The following is a 19,441-nucleotide window of genomic DNA, read 5'->3' as shown; positions in this document are numbered from 1 at the left end:
ATTTGGTAAGGTGATGCAGGACTTTTTAACACCACTGTAATGCGAATAAAAAATTTGACAAAAATAAAAAAAAATATTAAAAAGATAGGTGAGAAAAACGAGGTCTGGGGTGCAGCTGCACCCCGCACCGCCTTACGAGGGTTAAAAAAATCTTATAACACGTCAATTTTAACGTTTGAGTGGCCATGAATTGCTATATATGTATTGGACATTACGTCATCAGTCTTGGAGTAATGACGTAATCGACCATTTTTTAAATACAAACGTACTTTGACGTTTTCGTCAAAGATATCCTAATTGCCTATGCAACGATGCAATTATTTGAATATTTATTTCTACAAGGTTAAACAAAACTATTGTTTTGTTTAACTTTGTAACAATTGTAACTTTGTAGCAATTGATGGCTATTTAAAAACTAAAATTGACGTTGTTTTAAGATTGTTTTTAAATTCGTCTCTGTTTCTGAAATAATAAATTTTACACTTTTAACAATTTAAAACACTTAAATAAACTAAAATCGCAATAAAAATGCACTCGAAATAAACAAACCAAGACGCGTTAAATGTTACACGGAGCACTCCCGAATCATGATTTACAATGTATATGTTACAGTTTAAGTTGATTATCCAGTTGGGGTTGACTATTCCTAGTTCGATTCGGCTGGTTTTTACTCCAGGGAAATAAGCAAGAAATAGATCATGTTCGGGACACTCAAAGATCCAAGTAGCTGACTACTTTTTTAGTTATTGTAGACCTACAGGAACAAAACCTACCTATTTCCTGCCTAGAGTTCGCGTCCGTTTTTTAATTATTAACAATATAGTGCAAAAAATGTGATTTTTTCGATTTTTTGCACCCCATTCAAAAGCTAATTAGTTGAGATAAAATTACAAAATTTAATGTTTTAGAACATTGAAAAAGCTTCAAAATGCCCATTTTTAAAAGTTAAAAAGTTAATTTGTTGCTTCGCAAACTGAAAAATAAGTGACAATCGTTATTTGTTAATAATTTTTACTAAAACTAACTTAGAACTTTAGTGTTTCACCCAAAGTTGGATATTGAGGTACTTAACAAACCCTCAAAATTTGAGACAGATCCATTAGTTAGTTTAACACTTATTCCATTTATTTATCTCAGAGAGCTTTATTTTGCAATAACATAAGACAGAAAATAATGAAGATAGGGCAGTTCAGCGTATGCCAAATGAATGTAGAAAAGTGATACTATCAAAATATATTAAAAAAAGATAGGAAAATTATCTAATATAGTCAAAAATCCTAATGCCAAATTTTTTAAATTTAGTTTATAAACATTTAGATTAACTTTAAACATATTGTCCGTAGAAAAACTCATTTAACATTTACGCCAGTCAATGGGAGCAAGCATAGGATATTACCTCTGATTTCTATGCTACTGCATGGATTTTAATGAAACTTTGGGCCTAGCCTCTACTTATCTCCTAATTCAAAGTTTACCCTATGCCGATGTGTGCTTTTATCTTGGGGGTGGTTCCCACCCCTTCTTTGGGGTGGAAAATTGTTTGATTAAAATTACTACGGAATTCGCTAGAGAACCTAGTTCTAAGCAAAGACTGTTCTATAATTTTTTTTGAAAACAATACTTTTTCAGATATTCGTGGTTGAAAATTGGCCATTTTAAAGATCCATTACATTAAAACTAAGCGAGATATGCTGCAAACAAAATTGATAACATGATAACTAATGTATTTTAAGAAAAAATGAGAAATAATTTTAACCCCCATCCACCAAAATGTAAATGCATGGTTTTTCTTTTACAAAACCCTTTATTATAGTGTTATTTCTATGTTCAAAAAGTTGGACGGGTTTAAAATGAATGGTTTTTGAAAAAAAAAAAATCAAATTATAGAAAGCATTTTTAAATTTTTTTGAAAATATTCCTTTTTCTCCATGTAACTTGAAAATGATAAGAGATACAGTAATGAAAAATAAAAAAGAAATTTTTATCTAAAAAAGCCCTACATTTTTGTGCGGTATCTCGTATCTCTTATATTTTTCGAGTTACATGGAGGAAAAGGAAGATTTTTAAGAAAATTTAAAAATGCGCTCTATAATTTGATCTTATTTTTTTAAAACCATTCATTTTAATCCAGCCCAAATTTTTGAACATAGAAATAACACTATAATAAAAAGTATTGTAGAAGGAAAACGATGCATTTAAATTCTGATGGATGAGGGGTTAAATTCTCATTTCTTCTTAAAATACATTAGTCATTAACTTTTTTGCAGAATATCTCGTTTAGTTTGCATGTAATCGACAATTAGTATTGCTCATTTTAAAGGTCTTTTCAAGCACTACAAAAGTTATTAGTATTATTATACACCTAAAATCGACAGTTTCTCTATTATTTCAAGTTGAATACACCGATTTGGGCATGCAGCAAAAAACAAACTCTTCTTACCTACCATATCCCTCTTTGTATTTTAACTAGAAGATTTAAGAAGGAACTAATCTCTTTGTTTTTTTATAACCTACAGAAATATTTTATATAGTTTTTTTGTTAGATGCATAGTTTTTAAGGTATTCGCAAAAATCCGTCCGAAAAGGTGTCATTTTTCAATGAAAATGGCCAATTTTCAACGACGAATAACTCAAAAAGTGTATAATCCCTAGGGCTCAGTGGAGAACTTTGTTCAGATAGAATGGAAACACCAATAGCGATAAGAGTATTTATTGATAGAACCGACACTAGTGTATTTTACCCCGGGAGAACTTTGAATACTGACTTGTTACCGGTACGCGTTTAGTTGAAGACTGTTGATGACTCTATTTGAAGTTACATCTTGACGGCTTGAGTTTATTCTTGAGAATGATTCTAAATTGTATTATTTCTTGTTGGCAACATGAATTGGGTCATGGGCCACACCGTAACAAAGTTAATTAGTCAGCTAATTTTAATGTTCATTGCCAAAATATAGTTTACAAATTACGACAAATAAACAAATGAAATATCCCGCACAGGTTTAAATATGATAACAAATTGGTTAATATGATATACGGAATGATAAAAATATACTGTCCAATTTCGGATATGCATAATGAATGTTTGATATTGGACAAAAAGTATTGAGTTTTCAAAAAATAATCATAGAACAGTTTTTGCTTAAAATTAGGTTCTCTAGCCCTTTCCGTGGCTATTTTAACCAAAACATTTTTCACCACCGAGAAGGGGTGGAAACCACCACCAAGATAAAACCGCACATCGGCATAGGGTAGACTTTGTTTCTTGAGCTATTCCCTACCTGTGAAAATATCAGGTAAATCGATGTAGTATGATGGAATTCGGAGCCTAATACCCTCACTGACTGCCCTAATTCGAAAAGCTGGTATTTTACTCGAATTTTTAAAAATGTAGTTCAAATGGTGACTGGTCGTGATAAGTGAAGGAGGAGCTGGGAGCCGACAAATGCACGCGCTTAAAAACTAAAAAAGCGACTTAAAACAATTGTCATTTTCTATATCTCGGGATCTACTGAATAGATTTTGATCTTTCTTTTCTTAATTCGTATGTAATTTTTCTGTACCTTACAAATATGCAATTTGTCTAGACCAGGGGTCGGCAACCTTTTGAGTCGGAAGAGCCAAAAATTACAATTTACAAAATTTCAAAGTTTTTAAAGAGCCACATTTTTTTGTCAACGATAAATAGTACTCGCATAAATAAAGTTCTTCGATAAAAAAAATTAATCTATTTATTCATAATATGTATATTATAGTGTATTTCACATATGTATATATTTTATTACATTTCATTTATTCAAGTAAAAAATTAAAACAAAAATATTCACTTACTACACTAATATGTACTTCAATGATAAACAATTGAGCAAATAATCTCGATGGGAGCGTTGGCTTTGCATGGTTTTAAAAAGTTTGGATAAATCTGGCTCATAACTTGTTATTTTAAGTTCCAAATACGACTCTAAATTTTCATTTGTTAGTTGGCTTTTTAGTTTACTTTTAATTATATTCATGCAAGAGAACGCTTTCTTGCAAGAATATGTCGATCCAAAGATAGTTAGCACTCCAAATGCCAAACTTCTTTACCTCACTGTAGCACTAGCAATCTGGAAGACTATTCCATGCGTCAAATATAAGTCCCTCAATTCGCGGCATTTCTTTCAACGCTGTCCACTTTTATTGCGTTACGTACATATATTTCTGGACCTCCAACTCTTCCAACTTGCTTTTCAATTCCGTAAATTTTCCACTCCACAAAGCTTTACTTTTTAAATCGATCAATTGCATTTCTAAAGATTCAGTATCAATTATTCCAAATGGCTCAACGTGGATTTCGTTACTATTTGTGTTGAAAGGATTTACTATGAATGCTAGAGTGCTTCTGTTGATTTTGAATTGTTCAAATCTGCAATCATATTCATCTTTATTTTTTTTTTGTAACTGTGCTGAAGAAATTCGTGTCAACAGTTGCACTGGTTTTATCGCGATATTTTGGTATTTATTTATTTTGGTAAAGTAAATAATATTTGCGTGTGGAACTAAAGAGCTGCAGCTTCACATCCAAAGAGCCGCATGCGGCTCGCGAGCCGCAGGTTGCCGACCCCTGGTCTAGACATTTATTAATTATTAAACAGTCTTATTTGTTTAAACACTTTTTTAGAAAAAATATTTTTTTCCCAAAATCCATGTTTTTAATCATACTATCATTATTAATCACGGAAAAAGTTAAGGTATACTCTAATAAATAAATTATCTTCAATAAACAATATAATTATCTAATAAAAATAATTTATTTATTAAAGTGTACTTTAACTTTTCCTACGATCATTAATGATATCTACTATAATTAAAAAATATATTTAAAAAAAAATATATTTTTTCAACAATTGTTTAAACAAATTACACTGTTTATTAATTAATAAATATATAAACAAATTGCATATTTGTAATTTACGTAGAAATTACATACAAATTAAAAAAGAAACATCAAAATCCATTGAGTTGATCCGGAGATATAGAAAATTGTATTAGGTTGAAATTTCTTTTTCGTTATTTAAACTCAGTTGATTTGTAGGTTCCGCTTAGTAACCATTTGAACTACATTTTTGAAAATTCGTAGAGGGTGCTGTGAAGGTACAATGTTTGTGCAAATTCTTTAACAAAAAATACAATTCCCAATCTTTAAAATGGCATTAATGAGATTCCTTAATTATTATAAACAAATTAGCTGTGAATTAAAAAAAAAGACATGGCTAACTTTGTCCCAAATAAATCAGGGCTATTTTTTTCATTTGAAAATTCGTGTTAAAATACTAGCTTTTCAAATATGTTAAAATATTGTTTCTATGGACAATATTTTTAAAAATCCACAAAGAAAAAAGTTTTCCTGTAGTTGGCTGTATACCATGTAATATAAAAAACAATAAAATCCTTTATAAAAGGTATATATTTAAAATCCCTAAAAAGGGCTACATCACAGAACTAGTTTTCGATTGGTTTACCAATCATCATCAGTGCTTAAGTGAAATTTAGATGCTAACCACCAACATATAATTTTACAAAAATATGTGGGTCAAAGCCCTGTATACTGAATTCGCTCTATCGAGATTCACTTTGACACTGACGTTAGTAATTTCTTTTTTGAAAAGTGCAGTTGTCAGAAGTGACTGGAAATTACTACAAAACCAACGCACCTGCTCATATCCAATATTATTAATAGTAAACAGACATAAAAATAACATAAACCTTACGCCAATCAATAATTATTTATCTACACCATTATAATGTATTGATAACAAATGAGAAAATTATTTATTATACAAAACAAAAATATTTTGTAGAAATAAACTTCAAAAAATTTTATGAGATTAGTAGACACTACCACTATTTCTAATAATTCTTCTTTTTTAATGAAAGATTAAGTTGACTTGAGTTGATTTTAGCAGTTAATAGTGTGAGGTAGGAATTTTTGTGTTGTATGTTTCCTATTCCGAATGTGCCAAAAAAAAATCTCGCGAGAGCGAATATAGTATACAAGTAATCCATCAAGGAAACATCGGTTAAAAATGCTAACTTAAGCATGGATGTTTAAAGTATTTTTCATTAATATGCCTCAGGTAACATCTGAGCTGTGGTTTGACTTGTTCACATGGTGAACGTATGGCAGCAAGTTCAAACCAGAGCTCAGATGTTACCTGGGGCATACTAATGAAAAATACTTTAAACATCCATGCTTAAGTTAGCATTTTTAACCGATGTTTCCTTGACGGATTACTTGTACAGGGCTTTGACCCACATATTTTTGTAAAATTATATCTTGGTGGTTAGCATCTAAATTTTACGTAAGCACTGATGATGATTGGTAAACCAATCGAAAACTAGTTGTGTGATTGTGATGTAGCCCTTTTTAGGAAATTTAAATATATACCTTTTATAAAGTTTTATTGTTTTTTGTATTACATGGTATACAGCCAACTACAGGAAAACTTTTTCCTTGTGGATTTTTAAAAATATTGTCCGTAGAAACAATGTGTCAAAACAAAAAAATACGCACGCATCAAAAAGCACATGTGATTCTACATTTACTGAATAGATCTAGGAATAGTCAACTCAAACTAGTAATAGATGATTCTCCTGTTCCCGGGATCTACTTTCACTAACAAGGGTTAGGAAGAGTCTACTTCAACTAGTAAAAGTTGAATATTCGAAAAATACATCGTTGGAAAGTCGATTAGAATACCTTTCAAATTAAGTGTCCTATGACCTCGGTTTGTATTTAAAAAGATCGTGAGTTACCTCAGTATGCACTGATGAAGTTATGTCTAACAAATATATAGTGATGAGTGCGCCAATAACCGGCAAAATAACGGAAAAGACGGAAAACATAATACATTCGTTGTGGCATAAAAAGAGATGAAACTAGTAGGGATGTAAAATTATCAACAGAAACCTAATATTTTCATAGTTTCACGCCTTTAGACCTATCGGAGTCAAACTGTCACAGGAGAATTTTATAAAATTTCTTGTCACAGTGGCAGTTGCCAAATTCCTCAGATACGTCCTAAGGTGGGAAACTATCAAAACAATGTAGATTTATAGGTTTCTATTGATAATTTCCCACCTCTACTAATTTTATCTCTTTTTATTTCACAACGTACTATGTTTTCCATCTTTTGCGTTATTTTGCCTGTTATTAGCGCGCTTATCACTGTGTGGCAATTGATACCTATTCAAAAATTTAAATTGACGTGTTTTAAGATTTTTATTTAAACTCGAAATAATGAATGTATTTCATAATGTTATTATGACGGAAACACTCGTCAAATACCTATCTATCTAAAGCTAGATATCCTGATATACAGGGTGAGGCAGATAAATGGCCTATTAGAAATATCTTGAGAACAAAAAGCAATTCAAAATTGGAATGAAGGGATTTCGAAGAGTGATCTACATATTCAATGAAAATATTCTCATATATTTGCTACTTCCGGTTATACCGGAACTTCGTTTTTATAATGGGACACCCTGTATCTTTTACATTTTTGGATTCTCCTCGATATTTTCTTTCTTAAATTATAAGTTTTTGTAATGTTATACAGGGTAGTTTAAAAGATAATTACGTTTTTTTCTTAATTTCGTAGCAACATTCACACCCTGTAGAATTGTTGTAGTTTGGCATCAAAAACTCTATTTATGTTGAAATGATTTTTAATATAGTCTACTATTGTTAAAAATTGTTAGTATAGCTAAATTTCTAGTTTTAGTATACAGGGTTGGTCGAAACTCGGAATGAGTATTTTCTGAGTTTTCTTAAATGGAACAGCCTGTATTTTAGTATTGTAATGAAATTATATTTTATGGTACTTTTTTATTTCTTAAGCATTCCCTATACCTAACTGCTATAATTTGTGAGTTATTGGTGATTCAAGCCCAACATTAATTGCAACAAAAAATACATGAAATTGTATTAGGTTGGCCGTGAAAATATTCAATCACAAATAATCTTTCGAAAATAAATACATAGTAATCTAGACTGATCCTTAAAATTATCAATAATGGTTGAGCTATCAATATACCTACGTAGTTAAGATTGCTTAAGAATGCTTAAGAAATAAAAAAGTACCATAAAATATCATTTCATTCAGGAACAGGAACAGGGTGTTCCATTTAAGAAAGCTCAGAAAATACTCATTTCGAGTTACACTGTATACTAAAAGTAAAAATTGAGCTATACTAACAATTCTTAACAATAGTAGACTATATTAAAAATAATTTGAACATAAAAAGGGTTTTTGATGTCAAAGTACTACAATTCTCAGGGCGTGAAAGTTGCTACGAAATTAATAAAAAAACGTAATTATCTTTTAAACTACCCTATAGAACAGAACCGGATTTAAGGCAGTGGAGGCCCCTGGGCAAAATTGGTGTGAGGGCCCTACGGGCTACCATTAAAAAAATGTTGATATACTTTTATAAATATCTATATTTTTTAATAATAAAAAACTCAAGAATTTTAACTTGTTACAGTAAAATATTAAAAATGAACATAGTAAGATGTATAGTTAAAGTCTGGGTACTTTTTGAGATTTTTTAATTGAAAATTCCTTGATTGTATCGGACATGTCTAGTTGGTTTGGCATCGTATTTAATGCTCATTATAGAGAGATGATCCAAACTCTCTTGGCCCATCATAAACCGAAGTCAATTTTTAATTAATTTAAGTTTTGAGAATGACTTCCCTCCACTGCAATTTAGCATCAACATTTAAAAACGCATCATTGGCATCATTCACCTATTTTCTTCTAGCAGTAGGTACATTTTTGAAGTATTTTGCTTATTTTTGATGGGCCCATTTATTCTTTAAATTAATTGAAACATTCTACAAATTGTACTACTTTGACACCTAGGTTTTCGTCTAAATCATTGTTATAAATGTCGGTAAGCTTTAGTGAGTGACCTTCAATTTCATTGGGAATAAAATTTTCCAAATGATGTAAAAATCCAAATTTGGAATGAATGGATTCATCTGCAGAAAGCCTCTGACTTAAAGAGGTAATGAAGTGATTTATAATAGCGATAAAATTTTGAGTCCTAAATTTCTCTGATGTTGTCATATCAGTCTCTTGAGATGTTTCATAATGCAGTGGAGTCAGTCGAATATTCAGTAGTCGTTTTCTATGTGTCGAATAGTCTTGACTTCAGCTTACCATCGCGCCTCACTTCTCACATATTTCGAAATTGTCACGACTTGACTGTCTAACTAAATTCTTTAAGTGATCTAAGTGCCGCCACTACTGAATGAAGGGCAATATTTGGATCTTGGAGAATACGACTTGGGCTGTTTGTTCTCTCTAATATTTCATTCCAAAATATTGCAAATATTCATGTTTCCAGAAAACACATTCGATTATACAAACCATTTGCATTGCTACGAGTTTTAAATTCTTGCTCATCATCTTCTGAAATTTTGGATAATGCTACTTTAATCTGATTATAACTTTTAACTTGTGCTTAAACATTCAATTAACAAGTTGTGTCTATATGTAGTGGAACTGAAAAATACGTATAGTTCTAATAAGAAATCAAAGAATGCTGTGGTAGCAGGACAACACTCAGCTGCAGCTTTTGCAACTAAAAAAATGTTTGCATAAAACAAAAATAATTCTATGTGAATAATTTGCTGATATTTTTTACGTTTGAGGATTTGTGGGGGCCCCCGGAATGTGGGGGCCCCGAGCAGCTGCCCAGCCTGCCCCCCCCTTAAATCCGGCCCTGCTGCAGAACATTACAAAACCTCATATTTTAAGAAAGAAAACATCGGTGAGAATCCAAAAATGTAAAAATATACAGGGTGTCCCATTAAAAAAAAACGAAGTTATAAGCAACTTTCGGTATAACCGGAAGTAGCAAATATGTGAAAATATTTTCATTAAATAGATCACTCTTCAAAATTCCTTCATTATTCTGTTTCCTTTAGTTCTCGAGATATTTCTAATAGGCCGTTTATTTGCCTCACCCTATACAGTGATGAGCGCGCTAATAACCGGCAAAATAACGCAAACGATGGAAAAAATATTAAGTTGTGAGATAAAAGGAATGAAACTAGTGGAGGTGGGAGAATTAGCGATAGAAACTTATAAAATTACATTATACTTATTGCTTCCCACCTTTAAAAGTATCAAAGGAGTATGTCAACTAAAAATGTCACTGTGATAGTGGCAGTTGCCAAACTCGTTTGATACATCTAAAGGTGGGAAACAATAAGTAGAATGTAAATTTATAAGTTTTTATCGCTAAATCTCCCATCTCCTGTAGTTTCATTTTTTTTTATCTCACAACTTTAAATGTGTTCGATCTTTTGCATTATTCTGCCGGTTATTAGCGAGCCCATCACTGTATACAGTTTGTATTATACTTACCAATTAAAACAAAATCACCTTCCGGAGACATCGATTGTAATGGACCTCCACTGTCACCCTTAAATAGATAATAATAATGTATCAGTAGATAAATAGATTCTAAAATATTTGTTATCAATACATTATAATGGCGTAAGGTTTATGTTATTTAGTTCTGTTTACTATTAATAATATTGGCTATGAGCAGGTATGTTTGTTTGTGTAGTAATTTCCAGTCACGTCTAGTAACCCAACTTCCACAAAAAAATACTAAAATCACTAGACAGTTGTGTCTCAATGTTGTTCTGAAGCTATTTTCTTGTGGCATTTTTACAATTTTAACTATTTAGAATGGGAAATAAGCCACAATATTATTAAAAAATGGTTTTTATTAACGTTTCGACGTTATTTTTGTATTTTGACAACGGCACCCGATTTGGGCGTCGAAACGTTAATAAAAATCATTTTTTAATAATATTGTGGCTTATTTCCCATTCTAAATAGTTAAAGTTGTGTCTCAGATTAGCGAATTTAATTTAAATACATAACAGTCGGAAAAATAAAAGAATACCCATGAACGATCACATCAATCACTTATTTTGTATTTGCTGTCTTTTTCTATAAATAACAAACGTTTGTTACAGAAACATTTTCTATAAATAACAAACGTTTGTTATACGCTGTGAGCTCGTACGTAGAGGGGATATTTACAAATTCGCGAACGCCAGTAGTGACAAGTTTGTAAACGTTTACTGGGAATTTGACATAAATGTCAAAGTGATTAATTTAAAATTAAAATTAAAAACATTAATTATAAACAATATTAGTTGGTCAAAGCTGTGGTATATATTTTTACCTTAAATATACTTACGTTTTAAATACTGAATTTAAGTTTTTTTAATGTTCCGTCATATCTAATTATAAATAATCTATTATAATCTTAGCGCCATCTACACGATTATTGTCAAAGTATCCAAAGTAAGAAATTGATATTTTATCAATAGAACGTCAAAATGATTAGAAAAATCTTTAAAAAATCGATTACAATTTAATTACTTTTTTGCGTTATAAATATTAAGCGATAACAATTAAATAATAAATTTAAAAATTACCGGTAAAAGTTGAATTAGTAACCGCTAGGAGCGACACCAGCGAAGCTCAGAGCCAATAGAAAAATATGTCAAAGACAAAATAAGTGATTGATGTGATCGTTCATGGGTATACGCTGTGAGCTTCGCTGGTGTCGCTCCTGGCGGACTACTATTCAACTTTCACCGGTAATTTTTAAATTTATTATTTAATTGTTATCGCTTAATATTTACAACGCAAAAAAGTAATTAAATTGTAATGGATTTTTTTAAGATTTTGCTAATCATTTTGACGTTCTATTGACAAAATATGAATTTCTTACTTCGGATACTTTCACAATTATCGTGTAGATGGCGCTAAGATTAATGGATTAATAGATAAATAGAACATTAAAAAAACTTAAATTCAGTATTTAAAACGTAAGCATATTTAAGGTAAAAATATATACCACAGCTTTGACCAACTAAAGTTTTTTATAATTAATGTTTTTAATTTTAATTTTAAATTAATCACTTTGACATTTATGTCAAATTTCCGGTAAAGGTTTACAGACTTGTCACTACTGGCGTTCGCGAATTTGTAAATATCCCCTCTACGTACGAGCTCACAGCGTATAGGGCTTTTCATCGATTGTCATTTGTTTCGAGCTTCTGTCATGTGTCACATAATATTAATATATCTACGTCATACGTCTTTGGTTTGTATTATTGTAGATACCAATAACGTATGTCGTAGAAATATTAATATTATGTGACACATGACAGAAGCTCGAAACAAATGACTGTGAATGAAAAGCCCTATTCTTTCATTTTTCCGACTGTAGTAAATTGGGCACAAGGTTTACGACTGGCGCATATTGTTGTCATGATCATTGATAAAATATACAGGTAACAAAAATACAGGTCATAAATTAAATCACATATTCTGGGACCAGAAATAGTTCGAATGAACCTAACTTATCTTAGTAAAAAGATGCACATAAAAAAAGTTACAGCCCTTTGAACTTACAAAATGAAAATCGATTTTTTCGAATACATCGAAAACTATTAGAAATTTTTTATTTAAAATGGACATGTGGCACTCTTATGGCAGGATATCTTAAAGAAAAATTATAGTGAAATTTGTGCACCCCATAAAAATTTTATGGGGTTTTGTTCCTTTTAACCCCCCAAACTTTTATGTACGTTCCAATTAAATTATACTTGTGGTACCATTAATTAAACTCAATGTTTTTAAAACTTTTTTGCCTCTTAATATTTTTTCGATAAGGCGATTTTTATCGAGTTGCGGCTTCTTTTTTAATATGTTTACATAAAAATTTTATGGGGGTTTTGTTCCTTTAAACCTCCAAATGTTTGTGTACGTTCCAATTAAACTATTTCTGCGGTACCATTAGTTAAACACAGTGTTTTTAAAACTTTTTTGCCTCTTTGTATTTTTGCGATAAGGCAACTTTTATCTAGATGTGGCTTCTTTTTTAGTATGGTTCAAAATATACCTAAAAATGTAAATCATAAATAAATTTTCGTATTATTAATTATTACCTAATAGTCTCCATACTCGTACTTAAACATATACAAATATGTGGTGGATTTCAAAATATCTCGATAAAAACTGACTTTTCGAAAAATTACTGACAGACAAAAAAGTTTTAAAAACATTGTGTTTAACTAATGGTACTTCAATACATAATAATGTAATTGGAACATACACAAAAGTTTAGGGGGGGGGGGGGGGTTAAAGGAATAAAAAAATTTTTATGGGGTTTTCAAATTTCACTATAATTTTTTTTTAGATGCTACTGCCATAAGAATGCCACATGTCCATTTTCAATCAAAAATCTCTAATAGTTTTCGATATCTTGGAAAAAATCGATTTTAATTTTGTAACTTCAAGGGGCTATAACTTTTTTTATATGCTCATTTGTACTAAGGTAAGTTATCTTTTGGTCCCAGAACCTGCGATTTAATTTATGACCTGTATTTTTGATACACCCTGTTTATCCTGAAGTGATTCTAGTAAAAAATAGACTTCTATGGAAATTGTCTAATTCAAAACTGATCCCGCCTACTGGACTAATAGTAAAATATCTTATAATAGATATACCGTACTGTTTTATGCCTCTATGAATATTAATTTATTATTTGAATTATTAGTAGGGGAGGCTTGGATGTTAAATTTGCAGTGCATAAGCCTCATGGGGACCTACTGGGCCGAAAAGATTAGGTCCTAAAAGCAAAAAAGTTAAGTTTTCCATTTAAGTGGAGATTTTTCATTTTTTAATTTAATTTTCCATTTTCAAAAATCATTTTTTCCAATTATCGCACCATTTATCCACAATGCGTAAAAATGTCTCCAACAATAGTTATTTATGTATTAAGAGCGAAAAGTGATACATTATTGCTTGAGAGTAAAGCGGAGAGCGGTAATTACTGGTAAGCAATAATGTGACTTTGCGCTTGTAATACATACAACATATTTTCTACATTCACTTAATAAAATGAAACTATTTTTTCCACCTACCTCTACCGAAAGTATACTTTTCCGGACCTGATTGTAGGGAGCAAAGTTGTACTTTTCCTCCCTAGGGAGGAAAATATTTTTCCTCCCTAGGGAGGAAAAGTAAAAGTGAGGTTACGGTATTTCATTCATGAAATATAACTTATTGACGCCCTGTACAATATCTATTTGCTATTACGTAAGTATCTATATATTTTAACGTTTATTTATAAAACACCCTGTATTTTGCAGAATCGTAAAAAACAGTAAATTGTTATTTTGATTTAACAATGTTTACATTAATAATTTGACTTATATTTGACAGTTGACAGTTATATTGTACCTCCTTGTTAGTTTCAGTTTTAATAAATTTTGTTGGTTAGTTACATAAATAAGTTAAGTAAAAATGAAAAAATTATTTGATATTTGAGGAAGGTGGAAAAACCATATGTATAACATGGGAGTAAAGTGCCTTTTCCTCCCTTGAATGATTACTGCCCTCCGCTACGCGTCGGGCAGTAAACTTCATTCTCGGGAGGAAAAGTAACACTTTCCTCCCTTGTTATACAAATAGCTATTAAATCATTAATTTTATTGTAACTATTTTATATCTGTCATTATAATGTCATAACATTACCTTTTATATCTTTCAGTTTGAATGTTCAATGTGTTTGTATTGTACGGTTGTACGGTTGCTACGGACGACGCGCGTAAAATCAAACTTTACGCGCTACAGCGATAAAGTGACAGTATTCAGTAAACGTCAATTTTTCGTTGCCATTGACAAGCGAAAAAGTCTTCTTTATCAAGTGATTGTAGAAAAAAGTTATTTATTTTTAAGTAAGGAATCCATACATGCAAAAAATGGGGGTTCCTATTTAAGATTTTAAAGTAACTCACACCACCTCCGTGGAGCGGTCGTGTTTGATGTCATTCGATAGATTTTTGAAAAATATTGAGAACGGATTTTTCTGTTTTTAGATCTGATATTCATTATGTGCAATATCGCGGAGTTCCTATTTAAGATATTAGTTACCCCCAACCCCCTTCGTGGAGGGTCGTGTTTGGTAACATTCGATAGATTTTTGAAAAATACTGAATGCGTATTTTTCAGTTTTTTGATCTGATGTTCATTTCACGAAATATTCGCTTTTTTTTGTGAAACTTTGTGACTTGCTCATTTAAGTAGGTACTTACGTCCCGGTAAAATCGTCAGATTTATGAAATATACACTGTTCTTCTTGTACTTAACTTACCTTGTTTTAATATGACGTGTTAGAGTTTTTCTAAAGGCGCATTTAAATCAAAGCGAACACGAACGAACGAACGAAGGAACGAATTCGTAGGTGTTCGCTTGGTCATTCGTTCGCTACAAAGTAGGGCCATTTACATTGAAGCGAACGTTCGCATTCGTTGATGATCGGGAGTGCATATTGCCCGCAGATGTTTTTAAGATGGGCCAGTGCCAGTCACACATTTTAAGTTTATTTTCGTGTTTCTTGCTGGGTAAATTTTAATACAATAATAGCTTACAAAAATAGCAGGTAGCGCCTTTAGAAAATAACATAATAAAGAACCAGCTTTGTTAAAATTCTTCCTCGAAAAAGTTACTTGCTCTTGATATTATGACTATATTATGTTCAAATAATAAATTGTAAAATTGGTGTATCAAAATAAATTTGCTTTTAATTAATTTTAGCAATTAATTTGATTTGGTTACCTCATTAGTGTTTCTGGGTTGAAATTTATCCAATAAAAACATTAGGTTTTTAAAAGCAAACCACTTCGAACCCTGTTCTTGTCTTTCTCGTCTAAATGATGCCAGAAGCTTATTCATTTTTTTAGTTCAGAGACATCACAACCCATTCCTATAGAAATGTTAAAACAAGCATCAGTTTTTTGTTTATTATTTTATATAGCTTCGATTTTGGGTTTCATAGGCATATTCCATATTGCAAAATTATGTTTTCACAACTACACAATAAACCACCCTCTCAAACTAATGTTTGTAAATAAATTAAATCAGTACTTCTAAACGAATTCGTTCGCTACCGTCTATCCACTGTCCACATTGAACAACAATTTCCTTTGATGATTCGCTAACTTACCGACATCGGTTGGAACATGTGCGAATGCGAACGAATTCGTTCGGTCGTGCTCGATTCGCTGTACAAATACAATAAAGTTAACGAACGAATTCGTTCGTTCGTTCTTGTTCGCTTTGATTTAAAGGCGCCTTAAGGATATATTTTTTTACGGACGGCCCCAAACGCAAGCCCCTGTATTAAAAATCCATACAGGGTGATTGATTAGTGGGGTAAAGCTCAATAGATCCGCTATAGCAATAGATAGCAATAAAAGTTAATAACAAAAATTGTAGCCAAATTTAAGCTTCACATTCTAAAATTAATTAGAATGTTACAGGATGTTCGATAACATAGTGGCAGGCCAAACTTATGTTTTTTTTAAATGGAACACCCTATATTTTATTTTATATTAGAAATCTTTTTAACTTCTCCATTACAAAAATATAAAGGTTTGTTATGTTATACAGGGTATTTATAAAGTTATATCCAATTTAATATGAAAATCGTAACAAGTTCAGCTCCCTGTATAAATAAAAATAAGCACAACAGCAATGGTTTATTGATGCCATATTTTTATGTTAATTGTGAAAATTTTTAAGAATGGTTGATACTGCTAATTTTTTTTATCGAATAGAAGGTGAGTCAAAACACAAGTACATAATTTTCTCAGTAATTTTAAATAGAACACCCTGTATTTTATATCACTACCGAAAAGTACCATTATCGTACTTTAATTTTTATATAACATTCCCTATGTCTAAATTGATTAGTTTTCCAGATATTTTTCAGAGCAAATTATTAATTAAGGGTCTAAATCTTTCCAAATTTTAAGTAAGCCATGATTGAATTGTCTAAAACTGACAATAATTTACAATTACTTATTATCAATCGATGAATCAGTGTAACAATGTAGCAAATAATGAACGAAAAATAATTTATTGGTAATAAATTTTACAAAAAAAACACAACCACAACATAAAACCACAATATTTTTGAAACAATTAAAACTACTTTTGTATGTAAATGTAACAAATAAAGAAAGAAAAATAATTTATTAGTTATAAATTTTACAAAAATAAAAAAAACATATAACATTTTGTGAAAACAATTAAAAACTACTTTTGTGTGTACCTAAATGTAACAATGTAACAAATAAAGAACGAACAATAATTTATCAGTAAAAAATTTTACAAAAAAAACATGTACACAAAATACATCATTTTTGAAAAATGTAAAGCTACTTTTAATCAAATATTTTAAATATTTAATTACATAAGGTGTTTAAAATGATCTAACACATGAGTGCATGCCTAAAAACGGTCATTGGATGAGTTACCTACACTACGAATCATTTGTAAATTAATACTTCGAAATACACTTTGTATTCTATTTTTCATCTCATCCCTTGCTGTTGAAGGTATTTTATAAACTTTATTCTTAACGTAACTCCAAAAAAATCAGTCCAGTTTATTAAATCCTGGTGATCCACGTGTGGCCACGCCACTGGTACATTTAAAAATGAAAATATCTCGAAAACTAATAAATTTAGACATAGGAAATGTTGTATACAAATTCAAGTACGTTAATGGTATTTTTCAATAGTGATATAAAATACAGGGTGTTCCATTTAAAATTACTGAGAAAATAACGTACTTGCGTTTTGACTAACCCTGTATTCGATATAAAGAAAATTAGCAATATCAATCATTTTTAAAAATTTTGACAATAAATAAAAATTTTTTTTATCAATAAACCGTTGCTCTTGTGTTTATTTTTATTTATACGGGTCGTTGAATTTGTTACGATTTTCAAAGAAAATTGGTTATAACTTTGTACCTACCCTGTATAACATAACAAACTTTTATATTTTTGTGATGGGACAGTTGAGGAGATTTCGAATATAAAATAAAATACAGGGTGTTCCATTTTAAAAAACATAAGTTTGGTCTGCCACTAGGTTTGCGAACACCCAGTAACATTCTACCTAATTTTGTAATATTATGAATCTCAAAGTTGTCTACAATTTTTTTATGAACTTTTATTGCTATATATTACTATAGCGGATCTACTGAGCTTTACCCCACTAATCAGTCACCCTGTATATGGTATGGGTATATTTACAGAGGCAAGGTTTCTCTCCATGTGATTTTCTTAGGCGCTCGAGTAACGCGGAAAATCCCCCTTGGGCTCCCCTACCATAATTTAAATATTTGATAATCATATAGTAATTACATATGATAATATTATGTCGCAACCTTCATAAAACAACAGGGAAACCCGTTGTCTGATGGTTGATGTTAATCGACAACTTATACATAAAATGGCATTGTCCTTTGCAAATAATTGAAAACTGTTTTAGTTTTAGATGTTATTGACTGTTATTGATATAGGTAACCACCAGTATCGCAGTTTGGCAGCTATATAATTTGATAACTACATTTTTTGTTTTTGTTTTTCTTTGTCTTAAAATTTTATCATATTGCTTGTTTTTGTTCACCCTTGCCCCTTGCCTCTTATCTCAAAATACTTTGTTTCAAAATCTAGATCGATACCTTAAATACATATAGGTATTGTAATTATTATCAATTAAAATTATAGTTCATCCCCAATAAATGTGGTAGACAATACCGAAATTCCCAAAGAAAAATAGTCTCAAAACGATGCCTCATATTTAGACAAGACGAAAACGGCGGGTTCGTTGGAAAAAATATTCCCATGAGATTTTTTTGCATAATCATATTCGTGAGACATCCCAGAATAAATTTCAAGAAGTCGCCCACGTGAAAAGTGGTTTAACTTTTTTTTTCAATTTTTTTTTAACCAAATTGTAAAAAATTAATATTTTCGTCCCGGACACATTTTTTAGGTTGTTTGGACCATTCTGAACAAAAAAGGTCTCTTTCAATTTTTCTCTAAAGTTGCTTAATAACTCGGTTAAAAATTATTACTATGAAATTCAGAAAGTTACCAAATCAAAGATTAAAGCTTCCACTACATTAATACTTCCACATTAATTTATTACTAAGCTGTTATTTTTAATTATTAATAATGAGCCGTAAGATCGTATTGACGCGGCTGTAAGTGTAAGTGCGAGTAAGATGCACCATTGACTGCCGGAATGGCATCTCTCTCGCACTCATCATTGCCGACCGCCTAATACGTGTATGGCGCTCATTATTTTTACTTAAAAATAACAGCTTAGTGGTAAAATAATGACAAAAATTTCTTTAAGCTCTTGTAGGGCGGGCTTAAAACTATTATTTGATCACTTTTTGACTTTCATAATGATAACTTTTAACCGAGTTATTCAGCCTTAAAAATCCCTATTTTTCGTTTTTTTCGACTTTAAATTGCTTATAACTCGAAAAC

General features: G+C 30.7%; 1 protein-coding gene across 1 annotated transcript in view; it reads right to left on the bottom strand.

Annotated features, from left to right (window-relative positions):
* Window positions 1–19,441, bottom strand: part of LOC114331250 (trypsin-1-like) — a 123,399-nt gene that overhangs the window by 22,933 nt on the left and 81,025 nt on the right. The window contains exon 5 of the mRNA XM_028280747.2: window positions 10,419–10,476. Coding sequence (XP_028136548.2) covers window positions 10,419–10,476 — 58 coding nt within the window. The remainder of the gene's footprint in view (window positions 1–10,418; window positions 10,477–19,441) is intronic.

The sequence above is a fragment of the Diabrotica virgifera genome, chromosome 8, assembly GCF_917563875.1.
Source record: "Diabrotica virgifera virgifera chromosome 8, PGI_DIABVI_V3a".
Classification (NCBI taxonomy): Eukaryota; Metazoa; Arthropoda; class Insecta; order Coleoptera; family Chrysomelidae; genus Diabrotica; species Diabrotica virgifera.
This window is presented reverse-complemented; position numbering and strand designations above follow the sequence as displayed.